Source organism: Bombus vancouverensis, unplaced genomic scaffold, assembly GCF_051014615.1.
Source record: "Bombus vancouverensis nearcticus unplaced genomic scaffold, iyBomVanc1_principal scaffold0026, whole genome shotgun sequence".
NCBI classification, from domain to species: Eukaryota; Metazoa; Arthropoda; class Insecta; order Hymenoptera; family Apidae; genus Bombus; species Bombus vancouverensis.
Window position 1 is genome coordinate 852,215 of NW_027468917.1, and position 14,191 is coordinate 866,405.

Below are 14,191 nucleotides of genomic sequence, written 5' to 3' on the forward strand. Positions count from 1 at the left end.
AATTATAATTAATCGGACAAAATTACACCTTTAATATATTCCGATATTACATTACCGTTATGTAATACTTATCATGCTTATTTTGTACGTAAAACGAATCGTTGGAATATTCCCGAAGCTAACGAAGCATTTCCCAAAAGTTAAACCGAAGAAATTAACGCGAATAGTTAAGTGAAATTTTTCCATTAACTTGCTGACCAACCGGCAAATAAAAAATCATAAAAATTGTTTCAATGTGTTGAGGTCACGCATAACTTCTTTTTTCATTGACGATTACCAAACAGGTAAAATTTCGAAATTGTACGAAGGCCACGTGACCAGATCGTATTGGAATTTGAAGTGCATGGAAAAAGACAACTCGAAGTACAAACCTTGAGCTGTACTACTCGAAGTACAAACGTGAACTAATGGATGCAGAAAAGCAATTAACGCCAAACATCCGAACAGCATCTTGGAGCCCGTCATTGTTCTGAAATAAAAGAAGTGACGAATTAAAAAGACGCAGGACTAATAATAATAAAGGAAACTTAGTTCGTATTATAAATTGAATTTACATCAGAAAAGAAGCACGATCAAGCGAAACAGATCGTAGAAATGACAAATATCATCGATATACGTTTCAGTGTAATTTCACTTTTGAAAATTATTTAGTTTAATACGATCGTATTCATCGCTCTGAAACTTTCATTGTGCTGCAATTTGTGCTGCGTCTTTTTAATTTCTCTATCTTTCTGTGTTTTCGGAAAAATTACTTGAAAGATTAAGAATTGCTTGCCTTATTTTATTTTCGATTAGTTAGGATTTGATTATTCCAGGTAAGCTTTATTATTTATAACAGGTTTTATCACTTGTTTATTATTTAGGAGTTTGTTATTTTAGGATTAGTACCTTTTAGGATTTCTTATCCTTCGAGTTTCTGTTTCAGATATCTAGGTCTATTTCAAGATGTTTTATTACATTAGGATTATTTATTCGATTAAGATAATTTAAGAGTTTCACAATGTACAAAGAAATAATCGCGTGAAATTTAGATTTATGCTTTAAACGTATTAAACACGCGGTAATTTCAATGTCTATAGCCTCGAACGTGTTCTGATTAGTTGTGTCATTGTCTGTGACATTGAAATCACAAAAATCCATTGCAAGTGTGCTGTCATGCAATGTGGATGTAATTGGGTTTTTTGGGTATTTCCTGTATCATCTGATTTGTACAGTACTATTTTAACGCAAGGACAGGAAAGTTATTATATATTTCCCGTCCATTATTTGAATCGTTGTGAAGTGTAACGAATTATATTCGATTCGAGGAGATGTTAATGAATTACCCATTTCATATGTAATTACATGGAAATAAAAATCATTGCAAAAATAATTGATCTAATGACAACGGAATTTCCAATATTTTTTTGTTTCGTCACGTCTTTTTCATAATATATCTTTTATAGGTACGTGATTTATTAATCGTTCGAATGGAAATAATTATTCGTATAATATTCAAATGATTCTAGCCATAAAATAAATTAAAACGATACCTGTAATGCAATCTGCGTATGACGTCAACCTCGATCTATGCTTATACAAGAAATTTTATCAATCAATGACTAGATATACAATAATCAAATATTATAAAATTTCCTGAAAACCTTTAGGTGTTAATATTAAGGTGTTAATATCTTTAATATTTGCAAGTTATTGTTTAGCGCTAATTAGTTAGAATGTAACAAGTGGTGTACCAGAATTGAGATAATTAAGCCACACGAACAATCTTATTTAGATCTTTTTAATTTTTTAATTCTCTTTTGCTCTAATACTTCGTAAAATTAATCTTCATTAGCTACTACACTTCATAGAATAACAAGAGATAATTTTTCTTATATAACGTTTCATTCATAAAATCTATCATTAAAGTATATCTTCATAAAAATATCATTCCATACTAACGGTATATTTGGTGTCATACGAGATAACAGTTACCAGTGATGACATATGTAACTTTATAAAGATATCTCGTTTTATTATATATTAAAAGAATGTACTCATTGCTGCTATATTTCAGATGAAAAAAAGGAGGCAATGATTTTACAGTAAAATCGTTCGTTTATAACTGATTCATTTACATTTCATGATAATACTGTGCATTCTGAATATGCTATGATTTGCTTTAAAATAATAAATAGTCCATTCTTGCATACTATTGCTCCAGCTTTACTTGTATTTTCGATATTGGTATAAATAGAAAGACAATTAATGTCGTTCGAGTCTATTTTCGGATCATTTATATTACGTTTAATCCATATAGTTATTATATGAGACATAGTATCGTAAAATTTGGAAGAATAAAACGTTCGTACAGGATGTACATTTTATAAGAACTCCAACAAATCTGCGTGTGCACCTAAAATACAAACTGATAGTGATTGTTCATAAGTTTATATACATTATCTAATGTCAATCGAAGGTATCAATTCTTTTTCTCCATAAGAGTACTTTTTCATTTATATGTGTTCAAAAATACACGTGTTTAACCGTGAAGCATATGTCACCTACAACGAAAAAGAGTTTTCCTATACTTAATATTTCCTTTATATACCTATGAAAGTCTATTCTTCGCGTAGTATGAAATTATGAATAAATCTGGAATATTGTTCAATCTGAAAAGAAAAATAACTTATTGACATCATTCATTGATACGAGATTCAGAATGTTTGTTTTGTCTTGCAGAGAAAGAAGGCAGCCCTTTCTTTTAATGTGAAATAGAAAGCGAAAATTTGAAAACAGATGTTTTGGAAATTTACTTGCAAATATCGTTTTCAATATCGTGATTTTCTTCCCAATGGTACTGTACTTTCAAATTTTCCAGTATCCCTCTAAAAACAAAAAGTCGAACCTCGTTATCATTAACATAGGCATTACAAGGAAGAGAAGTATTAGAAAGCAGCTCCTTTTTATTATGGATTTCTTTATAATCGTGTAAATAAGAAATTCCGGAAATTTTTTCCTCAAGAATTTAATTCTTGTGTTTTGATTGATAATTATTACGCTGCATACTAACTTTTCGCATACTGTTCGCGTCTAACAATTTCCTAATAATAACTACTTCAAAATTACATATGTTCTTGCACGAATTCAAAAGTACGTATGATACAATTACAATTGATTCTAAAATAATAATTATTTAAAGATATTAAGATACTAATTAAACGTTTCACTATATTTCAAAATCTGGAACAACAAATTTTTATTTATAAAAAATGAAACTGTGGTTATATATTCTTTGTCATGATGCTATTTCTTATTACCATGTCGACATTTTTTAAAATTCATTTTGTTATCTCTACGCAATATGAAAATTCATATACTGCTTAATATTTTTTACATGTTATCCATCCACCGCATGATATCTCCTGAAAAATCAAAATATTAATGTTATATTATTACAATGCTTCTTAAATTTCAATTTTTGACAAATTTGAAATCCAATATATTTTGCACAATTATTATTTATCAAAAAATTCTAAGTTAGTAACTTTCTTTTCAAATGGCAAATAACATATACTTTGACTTACCTGTAAGTTTTTGTTCCTAATCATCATTTCCTCTTATAGAACATCATTATTGTTCTTATAATTACTACCGGTGTCATAGATATTGTAGTGGCTACAACTGAATTAATAGAAAATGATAAATAACTGTGTATAACACTAACACATAACTGTGTATAACAATGACACATAACTTTTACTTACATATCAGTCGATAAGGGATTACTGTGATATCCTGTTGATGTTTCTTAAGGCACTTGATTAGGTGTGATACGGTATCATTCCTTATGGTATACTGTAGATAAGTATTTTAGAAAATGACAAGAATAAATCTAAATTATTCAGAGGTTCCAGTTTCGGCTTAGACATAAATACAGGACCATTTGCAAAGAAGAAAGGGTGCGTTTCTACAGCCTCGTTATAGTAACCATGAATACCAATCTCTGAATTACTGGTTACTAAACATAAATATCCTATAAAATTTAATATATTTCTTTAATTTTTAATACATACATGAGTTAGTAGTTCTAAATTATGAATCATCCTACCTGTGATATTACACTTTTCCTTATAATATCATCACTCAAGTGAACAACATTAAGATCATGTAAACCATGTCATCCTATCTTACTGTGAAGATACTTAGTTATGTTATCTGACATTATAAAAATATCATCAAATTCAAGTCCTTTTATTCACATCACATGGCCACGACGATCTGGTTCTTCGTTATATAATGTTCTAAAATTTGTCGTACATATAGGATGTACAAACCGTGATATCAAGGTATCAGTTCTTCCTTCCCAAGGGACAGTTTCATTAAAATTCTGATAGAATTAAAAATTAATTATTAATATTCTAACAATCATATATGTTAAATACATTATAGTCAACGATATATACCTGAGCGAATGTAGGGGTGATTCCTTGATAATTATAAATGTCATCAGCCCACATCATTGTGCCACTTCTTTGTACTCCAGCCTCTAGATTAACAGCCTAAACAAACATACAAAATTTTATAGAAGCTGTACAAAATATAGTATATATGCGCAATATTGAAGCGTTCAAGGGGATATGAAGGTAATGTACATCACATACACGTGTACTCTCATGCAACAAAATACAATTAGATTTAATAGTATAAGCTCTTTTATTCATCATAATAGATTGGAAATTTAAGTGTCTTACGAGGGTGAGTAAAAAGTTACCCGCTCTGTCGGTGTAGAATTTATTTTAAGCAATTGTCAAAAAAGACATACATCATTTTTTGACATAATCACTCAATTTCTGTATACACTTTGTCCATTTGCTGAACGACCTTCGTATTTTCTCATTAAAAAATGTTTTGGGCTGAGCTGCGAACCACGAATGCATCGTCGTCTTCACCTTTTCATCAGCTTTTTCGGCATCCATCTCGCACAAACTTTTTAACACCCAAATCTGTCGTGCACTATTGCATAAGCAGAGCCGTGGCTGATTTGCAAATGATTTGCCACATTATCCAGCGTCACTCGTCTATTCCATAGAGCATAAGTTCATGAGCACGTTCAATGTTGTCATCGTGGATGTGGACGGGCGTCCAGCTGTTTTTTCATAACACTTGTGCGATCTTCTTTGAACTTTTGTGCCCATTCAAACACACTTCGTGACAAAACACTTTCTCCATAATGTGCATTAAATCTTTGATAAATATAGGCATCAAACATAACCTCCGACCACAAGAAACGAATCACAGCATCCTGCACTGTTTTCCTGCAAATCACCATTGCAAAGCGCCATTACTCGCGCAACGGTCACAAACGAATTGACGTAACACAATGTAACCTACGCAGCAGCACTGAACAGATATTGACGTCATACGAAGAGTGCAGATGGATCAATACGGTCGACAGAAGTTTTAACTATCTGGAGTGCGGATAAATTTTTACCGAGAGTCGTATAGGAATCTATAATCTGTAAGTACACCTTTGGCTGAATGGAAATTTCTCTTACATATAGTCAAAAATGCAGAAACAGTGTATTGAATTGGAAAGTGATAAAAAATAAGTGAAGTTTCGAGGTTGCATGTGATTGCATGAGTACACAGGACGTTTTTAGCGAATAAAAAATAATTTTGAAAGACACGAGACTTATCTTGTATTTTATGCACTCTCTGTGTCCGAATTTCCAGAAGCTCTCTATCTTATGAAGTGTTTTAGATTAGCCGGAAAATTTTGTATGTACATACAAGAAGTATACGATCTAAGTGGAATATTCCATTATTCTCTTGATACAACAGAAACGAAATTTACAGAACTTCTCAGAAAGTTGGTTTATTATTACCAAATTAATAGAATTAATATACGTTTATCATCTTTACATACCTAAGTTGTGGAGGTTTATCGTGCGTAAAAAATTAGTGTCGTTTCAAAGTTACATTTCGTACATTTTAAGCCTATAATTTGTAACGTACAAAACAATGTAAATTTGAGCTGTTTCTTATCTCCACAATAAGAAAATCCAACTTTACGTTTTTTACACAATGATATTTATGGAACAGTAATATCATATTATTGCATCGCTTGGAGAATGAAGTCAAGGTACGATGTGACCCTAGTGTAAACGCTGGGATACCCAGCTGTGCCGCACTTATAAGCATAAGACACAATACCTATTAAATACGAGGTTAATTCATGTTGTATCAGCAGTGGTCCGCCGCGGTCAGCCTGAAAGGATCGTTAAATTTTTAATCAAAGATACTGAAATATATCGATCGAATTGTATTGAAATTATACTTATATACAGTAATAATCTTCTATTGACTTGTGTATTGAAATGCTCCAATTTATAATGTACATGTTATATGTATTTTGAGCAAAACTAAGATTAGAAGGAAATTAGATTAAATACCATAATGAGGTGTGAGAAGTGGGCAAAACTATTGAATTGTGTTTATCTATTATTTCTAATGTTTAAGACGTCGATTTGATGTTAATTCGAATTGACGTGTCTTCAGATACCGTATAGTTTGTAGTAACTCTGTAACTTAATTACCGTACAAGAATCCTCTCCACCCTGAGCATGTTCGGCGCATATTATACCATCAGTGATATCAGGTGCATTAGGAAATTTGGAATAAGCTATTTTGCATTCGGCGTTCTTAATCACTGGCATTTGTACTTCCATTAATACATTACGTCGTGGTCGTCCTACGAAGAAAATAAGAAAGATATTTAAGACTGGAACTGTTTAATTTTATTATAAAATTGATATCAATTACTATATCTTAATGCTCCCTATCCAGCAACAAGGGGGTTATAGCCGACAAAGTTGCTCTTTCGTAGGGGCTCTTTCGTACAAATGGGATATACGTACCCTGAAAAATAAAAAAATAAATGAAAATGCAGGAAACGAATGACCAAAAGTATGAGAAAGAATTGTACACGCTTTATGACACAATATATGTGTACAGTAAGAAATTTCAGGATATGATACTTCAGTAATACTCAATAGCATATATATATATATATTTGAGGACTTACTCGAAAATGGCACCTCCTCCACCAATCTAAGAATGGCAATATTATGATTGTGTATGCTTTCTATTCCATCCATATGTGCACAATGTGCTGCGGTCAAAACATGCCTAGCCGTTATCAGGGAACCTCCGCACTTCCATAGTGGTTTGTCTGGGTTTCGGGGATTACGAAAACCTAATGCAGCGATCCATGGCCAAGCGCCTAAAATGCAATAGTCATAGTTGTGAATATACATAATTTTTTCTCACATAATGAGTAACAACGATTATTATCTATTCGATATTCGATCATACAGCAGACGATAAGTACATACGTACAAATACTCTGAAATAGAGATTTGATAAAGACAGAAATTAAATTTTTATTCCACTGGAATAGAAATTATTAAATAATTCTATATAATTTCTATTTGAACTATACTGAACTATAAAGTTCAAACGTGTAATTTCTGCCCTAACAGTTTTTGATCTCTATCCATATTATTACTCCTATATCAATTTTTTATTTCAAGCAAAAAGATACTCTTCCTAACATGGAGTAGAAGAAAGAAATAATTCAAGTTAATAAGTAAAGTTACTACCGATAAAATCATAGCATTATTATTTAGTCTAATTGAAATGTACATTGATGTGCTGTTTAATGCCTTTAAAGTTCATTCTTTGCAGTAAATGGCTTATTATTAATCGGAAAGAAAGACATAAAACGTACCAAGTTCAGCTGGTTTACCATCGACCACCCTGGTATGAGAGACGTTGCTAAAACTACAGTATGGTGGTCGCCAAGCCTTATACTTATACACAGTTTTTATTAAAATTTCTCTCTTCTCTTTGTTTGGATCGTCCGGACAGCAAACGATCGTAACATTGCCCTGGTATCTGCACACTGATCGTCTATAAAAATCGGTGGCTGTACGGTACTGTATCTGCCATATTTCTTGCAGAGGTTTACATTTTCTGTAGTCAAGGCACCTGCCTTCTTGATTGTTCGGTGTGGTACATTCTGGATCAAACAATTTTAAAACATTTATACAGTTCAAAGATGCGTAAGAAAGCGACACCGATTACTCAACTTTCGAAGTAAAAAGCCGATCAAGTCCACCGGATTGCCCTACAGACACGTATTAATCCGTAAGAGTTAGTCATCATGTTGATAATAATTATCTAAAGAAACTTTTCACGTGAAAATATAAAATTTTAATTGATTAGATATTGTGTTAGCCATACTTAAGAAAGAAAATGAAAATGAATGAAATGAAAGAAAAGGACTACCTTCAACCTCATTTTTTAAATAAACACTTTGTCAGTTTTGCGGTAAATAACTTCTTAGGAATTCAGGACAGTTTTTAGTGAATCATTTTGTTTCGACCGTTCGCGGAGAGACGCGATCGCGGGATAGCACGTCAACGAGAGTTGTAAGTTCCCGTTACGATTAAATAATCGACACCACGAACTGATCGATCCCCTTATTTCGATTATGATAATAAGGGTAGTTCAATGAAATTCCACAGAATTAACACAAATAAATTAATGTTTATTTCAACAACTTATTAACTAGAAAGATATAAATGGAACAAAAAAAATGTAACTGCGTTTTGGTTGATAAGTAATGCGCGACATACCACATGTGTTGACGGTTCGACTTCTCGAAAAGTTCTGAACGCCTTTCGATTTTTTTCGTTTTTTCTGGAAGGCGACCCCCGCTACGTTCGGATCACGCCACATTCTTTTACGCGAGGTAAAATACGGGCCACGAGTCGACGTTTCTGGAAGTCGCCCTGCTTAATGAACCATGCGCTTGCCACTATAATGTTTGTTTGCCGGGCAGACGCGACGATCCGTCTGCGACATTATAGTGCCGCGATCGATAGTTAAGAATATGACCTATGGTAAGCCGCATGGCGTAACATTCTCCCCCCGTTGAGAGGGTACCGATCAAACTAGCGAGGTGTGGTTGAAGTTCCCATCTTATTTCGTCTCGGTGGCTAGTTGTTCGGGTTTCTCGAGATCGGGTTGAATTGGCAGTGGGACAAGCCTTTTGACGCCCCGATCCAAAATGCTCTTTGCCGTCTGAACTGTAGCTGTCCGGATGACACCATCGGCGCCTGGATGAACCTTGATAACTCGGCCCAGAGGCCAATGCATGGAGGGAACGTTGTCCTCTCTGAGGATGACGATTGTGCCCTTTTGGATGCTGTGTCCACCCTTGCTCCATTTATTGCGGTTGGTTAGCTCGTTCAAATACTCCTTATGCCAGCGGTTCCAAAAATGTTGTTTAAGCTGTTGGATATGCTGCCATTTGGAGAGTCGGTTCGATGGAATGTCCCTGAAATCTCGATCACGTAAGCACATTAATGAATCGCCAATGAGGAAATGTCCGGGAGTGAGGGCTAGGAGATCATTTGGATCGGTGGAGATAGAAGTTAGCGGGCGGGAATTGAGGACTGCTTCTATTTCTATGATAAGAGTATTACGGTGTTAAGCTCATATGTTTCTGTTTCTCCACTCGCGCTGCGCCATAATATCCTTTGATATTTCCGATCCTCTGGTCGTACGAGGAATTGCCGATACATTTTCTCGATGTCGCCAGTGAGTACGTACTGATGAGCGCGGAATCTAATTAATATACAAAATAAATTGTGAATTGAGTCGAGAATATAGGATTTCCCCATTTTCATGATTATCGTGATTTTTGTATAAATATATTTTTTAAGATACTAATAATTAGGTACTTATAAATTAGTATTATCAATTATTTTGCATTTATAATTCCGCCTCTAGTATAAGTGTTAATTGAAAACTAACTTTATGTTTCAAAAAGTACTAGCAAAGTCGTTGAGTAACAAGCCACTGATGCTAACACAAATAGCATTGTCGTAATTAAGTATTTCTAAATATTCATTTTTCATTTTGAACCTGTAGAAACAATTTATTATATATACTATTAGCTAAGTAATTGCATATTTAATTAAGTCGAAATATAAAACTTAGTTATTTTGATAATTTAGAAAATAAAAAACTGACAAACATTTCAATTTAATTTATGGTTGGAACAAAAGACAGTTATTTTTCATTAATTGAAATATTGCAATGCAGAGTACTTTCCAAAATACGCCGAGAGTATTCCTGATGGTGAAACGAGCGTTGCTTCATCGAACGCAGCTAAAGAAAACAACATCTATGTAGTTGGTGGTACGATGCCTGAAATAGAGGGCGATAAATTGTACAATACCTGTACTATTTGGGGTCCCGATGGAACTTTGATAGCAAGACACCGAAAGGTAAGTAATATATTCCTTTATGGCTTTGAAGTTGAAAATATTGGGGTGAAGAAAGTGACTCTATCTAGGAATAATTTAGGAATATACATATGTACATACGTATACTATAACCAATTCTATAATTTACGGTTTATAAAATACGTTATGATACGGGAAACGCCCATTTTTGTTGTAATGTGTTTGTTGTTGTATAAATTTTTCACATACGAAAATACTTATTTTTTCTCCTTTTTAAACATTATTAAATGATAAGATTTTTTAATAAAAGAAAGTGATAAAAACGCTGTCAGTTATTAAATAAAAAATAATTAAAGTTTAGGAGTTGGTAACTTTGATATTAAATTACAAAAGTTGCAGCAATAGAATTAGCTACCACATTTTTATGTTATTAGGTACATCTATTCGACATCGACATTCCTAATAAGATTACTTTTCGAGAGAGTGATTCACTCAGTCCTGGTAACTCCCTAACGACGTTCGATGTGAAGGGCTGCAAAATAGGTATTGGCATTTGCTATGATATTAGATTCGAGGAAATGGCACGCATTTATCGGAACAAAGGTACAGTAACTTAACCGATCAATACTTAACTAGCAAAAAATTAAATATCTTTCTTAAATATATTCTATATAAAATTAATATAATCTGTAACTCTGTATAAAAAGAAGCTTAATTTAAAAAACCAGTATATTTGCTGAAAATGAAACAAATAAAAGAATTAAAAGCACAATAAGAGGACTGTCCCCGCATATTCAGAAATGATGGAATGTGAACCGTGCAACTACGAAGATAATTGGTATTCGGTGGCTTCATATTTCCTGCTTCTCTGGGTTAGGTTGCCAAATGCTGATATATCCAGCGGCATTCAATATGACCACTGGACCATTGCACTGGTCTTTACTTCAGCGTTCCAGAGCGAATGATAATCAATTATACGTTGCCTGCATATCACCGGCTCGTGTTCCTTAAGCAAGTTACGTCGCATGGGGACATACACAGTTGACCAATCCCTGGGGAAAGATTCTTTACGATTTGGAAACTCAAGAGAATATGGCAGTCACCGATATCGGTAATTTACAGCTTAAAATTAAAAGCGAGAGATCCATGATGTAATTAATTTTTAGTCTCGTTAATTTATCGATTTAGCCATCTTCCTCTGTATTTGTTGAATTTATTAGTAAGCATTACTTATTACTTCGTATGTTTCTTTTTTCTATCAGATGTAAAAGTTGTTGAGGAAGTAAGGGCTCAGATACCTACATTTTCTCAGAGACGTACAGATTTGTACGACACTGTCTGTAAGAAGGAGTAACTCTACACTAAAAGAGAAAATGTTTTTTTATAATATTTCTACTACCATATCCTTTTTTTGTGAATTATTACTAATTTCTTATCATTTGTACTAAATGAATGACTCAATTAAGAAAACCAAAACGTTATAAATAATAATCTGTATATCTTGTGTATCAACATGTAATTGGATATTATAATAATATAGGAATGCTATAATAATATAGGATAATAATATAGGAGAATAATAATATAGAAAAAAATACATGCTTTTAAACACCTTTAATATCGATCACATAAATTGTTATAATTCACAATGATTACGCATACATAAAACACCCCTTGATAGTAAAATTTACGATCAGAAGGCAATTACGTATCGTTTAACAACATTTAATTTATAACACCTTTTAAACATTTAGACAGATTAACACATAACACTTCTTATATATAAACATCAATTCGAAGTTATCAGCTTGGAGAAATTGGTCGATTAATACCTGTAGATTGTCTGTCTCGATGAAAGACTTAAAGAGAGCAAAAACATGATAATGCCGCTAATATAATATTCCTTCTTTCTTGTATCTGTCTGCCTCTCAGGTCGTTTTACTAATTACAATAAGTAATTTCGACTTCTTTGCGCTCTCTTTTAACGTATTCGAGACCGAAAGAAATTCATATCAGTCAGTAGGCAAGGGTATAATATACATATTTTATATATAACTTATGTAGTAATGTATATATCATGTTAATTTCATATTTTTTTCAATATAGAATATTGAATATTTCAATATATTATATATATATATATATATATATATATATATATATATATAACTGTACATAATACATTATAGAATAACATAGTATATAATTTTATATTTTAAAAATATGAGGCATACTATTTAAGATTGTCATCGATTTAAAATCAAAGTATGAAAAGGATACCCTGGAGAGAGTAAAACACAGAATCATTCCAACTAAACATTCAGATCGTACCGACACCTAGGTATCGTCTTACAATTAAATCTCGGTCTCGAATGGATTAAAATGAAATACATACTTGCAGCTTCAACATCTTCAATATCGAGGAGATTCAAACTTTACAAATAAATGTAAATTGCGATGTAAAACAAAGCGATGTAAAAATGGAAAAAGGAGGAAAGAAGGAACAGGGAAGCAAAGAGAAGAAACGAATTTTTCATTTTCTCTTGCCAGGAATATAAGATGCTAAGTAATCTTCCTAAGTAATCTCCTCCAGCTTTTTCTAGTTTGATCAATAATTATTAGTACATGTTAGGAAAACAAATACAATTTTTGTTCTCAAGCGAGGTATAATTTAAATTTTGTATGTACACAAAAATGTTAAATATCTGTAATAAACATGGTATAATCAATTTTTTTACATAAAATTATATTGTATAGGCTATTGTTATTTAAACATTTTAAATTGGATGAAGAAAAAAAATGACGCAAATAAAACGTAGGACATTTTAATTAAAGAGACTAATATAGAGATTTATCTACTTAACTGTGATTAAATCATCTCCACTTAACGCTCTACCTCTTCTATTAATTATGCTTCGTTAAACTATGATTACAGAGTGTTTCTTCGACCAATCGCGGGGAGACGCAATCGCAAGGAGAGACGTCAACGGGGGTCGTAAATCCCCGTTACGATTATAACAATCGACACCACGAGTTGATCGATCCCCTGATTTCCGTTGAGATAATAAGGGTGATTGAGGTTGTATAACCCTGTGATTCACAGAATTATAAATTATATGTTTCCAGCACTTAGATTACACTGACGGAGAGAAATAAGTAATTAACAACTTGTCGCACGAAGCTAAGATAGATATGTGCGTTAGAGCAGGGCTCTTATAAGTGGATTCAGTGTATTAGTGGACGTAGCACTATGAGATATTTAGGAGAGGAAATGTATGCTCGACAATACCGAGACCGACTCTCGCGTTATGCTTAGACTGCCCCGCTGGGCATTAGCGTATACTTAGTAGTTGACTTTTGAACGATGTAGAAGAAGTGAAGTTGAGTGACGATGCTGTGTCGGAGGAAAGCTAAGGATGGGTGTGTCTAGCGCACGGGACCATCGGATTTGTTGGTGCCGATGTTAGTTAAGAGAGTGAGGGAAACAGGTTTCGCTGTTAATTGGTTAACCGAAGGGTCTTAACCGCCCTCGAGAGAAAGTGGTTAGTGGGAGAAAAGTTGCAGCGCACGTGAGAAAACTAACTTTCCCTTGTCCCGCCGTAGTAGACAATAGTCTTTAGAAATTCTTCGGACACAGATGTTTGTTTGTTTTGAAGGACCTTAGCAGGCAAGTGACTCGGGTTTATGACGGGTGCTTAAGGATATTGAGGGTACGCCGTACGGAAAGGCGGACATCTGGTGTCCGTCTGGCCCGCGGTGTGTGACCTGGGCCAGGCAGAGAGGCCCGGCGTAACACAGAGGATGGGTTTTTTGATAAAATGACATTCTGACAAATATATATAGATCGATATATATAGATATAGATAGACAAATATATAGATTTTTACAACAGT

At 33.3% G+C, this 14,191-nt stretch overlaps 2 protein-coding genes and 1 long non-coding RNA gene across 10 annotated transcripts; 1 reads left to right on the plus strand and 2 right to left on the minus strand.

Annotated features, from left to right (window-relative positions):
• Positions 1–2,927: 2,927 nt before the first annotated feature.
• Positions 2,928–3,376, minus strand: LOC143304209 (uncharacterized). The gene is made up of 2 exons (XR_013060918.1): positions 3,300–3,376; positions 2,928–3,222 (listed from the first exon to the last, which is right to left on the minus strand). It is a non-coding gene; the product is annotated as an uncharacterized LOC143304209 (long non-coding RNA).
• A 174-nt stretch (positions 3,377–3,550) lies between these two features.
• LOC143304208 (venom serine protease Bi-VSP-like) lies at positions 3,551–9,273 on the minus strand. 6 transcript variants are annotated; one of them, XR_013060917.1, is made up of 7 exons: positions 7,772–8,488; positions 6,579–7,264; positions 4,754–6,250; positions 4,446–4,541; positions 4,091–4,369; positions 3,747–4,015; positions 3,552–3,663 (listed from the first exon to the last, which is right to left on the minus strand). XR_013060917.1 is itself a non-coding variant. In XM_076626595.1 (3 exons), exons 2-3 carry the CDS (start codon positions 6,708–6,710, stop codon positions 6,095–6,097), a joined length of 288 nt encoding a protein of 95 aa, XP_076482710.1. In that variant the 5' UTR covers positions 6,711–7,264; positions 7,772–9,273; the 3' UTR covers positions 4,758–6,094. The 6 variants fall into 6 exon arrangements, 1 of the variants encoding a protein (XP_076482710.1); XR_013060916.1 differs by having other exon boundaries at positions 3,552–4,015; positions 4,754–5,786; positions 5,909–6,250; positions 7,772–8,478; XR_013060915.1 differs by lacking the exons at positions 6,579–7,264; positions 7,772–8,488 and having other exon boundaries at positions 3,551–4,015; positions 4,734–4,870.
• Positions 5,363–13,283, plus strand: LOC143304205 (omega-amidase NIT2-A-like). Of its 3 annotated transcripts, none has more exons than XM_076626589.1 (5): positions 5,363–5,500; positions 10,156–10,340; positions 10,733–10,901; positions 11,097–11,409; positions 13,234–13,283. In XM_076626589.1, exons 2-4 carry the CDS (start codon positions 10,257–10,259, stop codon positions 11,261–11,263), a joined length of 420 nt encoding a protein of 139 aa, XP_076482704.1. In that variant the 5' UTR covers positions 5,363–5,500; positions 10,156–10,256; the 3' UTR covers positions 11,264–11,409; positions 13,234–13,283. The 3 variants fall into 3 exon arrangements, with proteins under 3 accessions (XP_076482704.1, XP_076482705.1, XP_076482706.1); XM_076626590.1 differs by having other exon boundaries at positions 11,176–11,409; XM_076626591.1 differs by lacking the exons at positions 11,097–11,409; positions 13,234–13,283 and adding an exon at positions 11,006–11,073.
• The last annotated feature ends 908 nt before the right edge of the window (positions 13,284–14,191 follow it).

What these genes read in the sequence shown, in the direction of transcription:
- LOC143304208 (XM_076626595.1), bottom strand. Translation starts at nt 6,710, where the DNA reads ATGGAAGTACAAATGCCAGTGATTAAGAACGCCGAATGCAAAATAGCT. An exon ending in GTGGAGAGGATTCTTGTACG is followed by an intron (nt 6,251 to 6,578) that starts GTAATTAAGTTA and finishes CGATCCTTTCAG; the next exon opens with GCTGACCGCGGCGGACCACT.
- LOC143304205 (XM_076626589.1), top strand. Translation starts at nt 10,257, where the DNA reads ATGCCTGAAATAGAGGGCGATAAATTGTACAATACCTGTACTATTTGG. An exon ending in TGATAGCAAGACACCGAAAG is followed by an intron (nt 10,341 to 10,732) that starts GTAAGTAATATA and finishes TTATGTTATTAG; the next exon opens with GTACATCTATTCGACATCGA. An exon ending in ACGCATTTATCGGAACAAAG is followed by an intron (nt 10,902 to 11,096) that starts GTACAGTAACTT and finishes CCGCATATTCAG; the next exon opens with AAATGATGGAATGTGAACCG.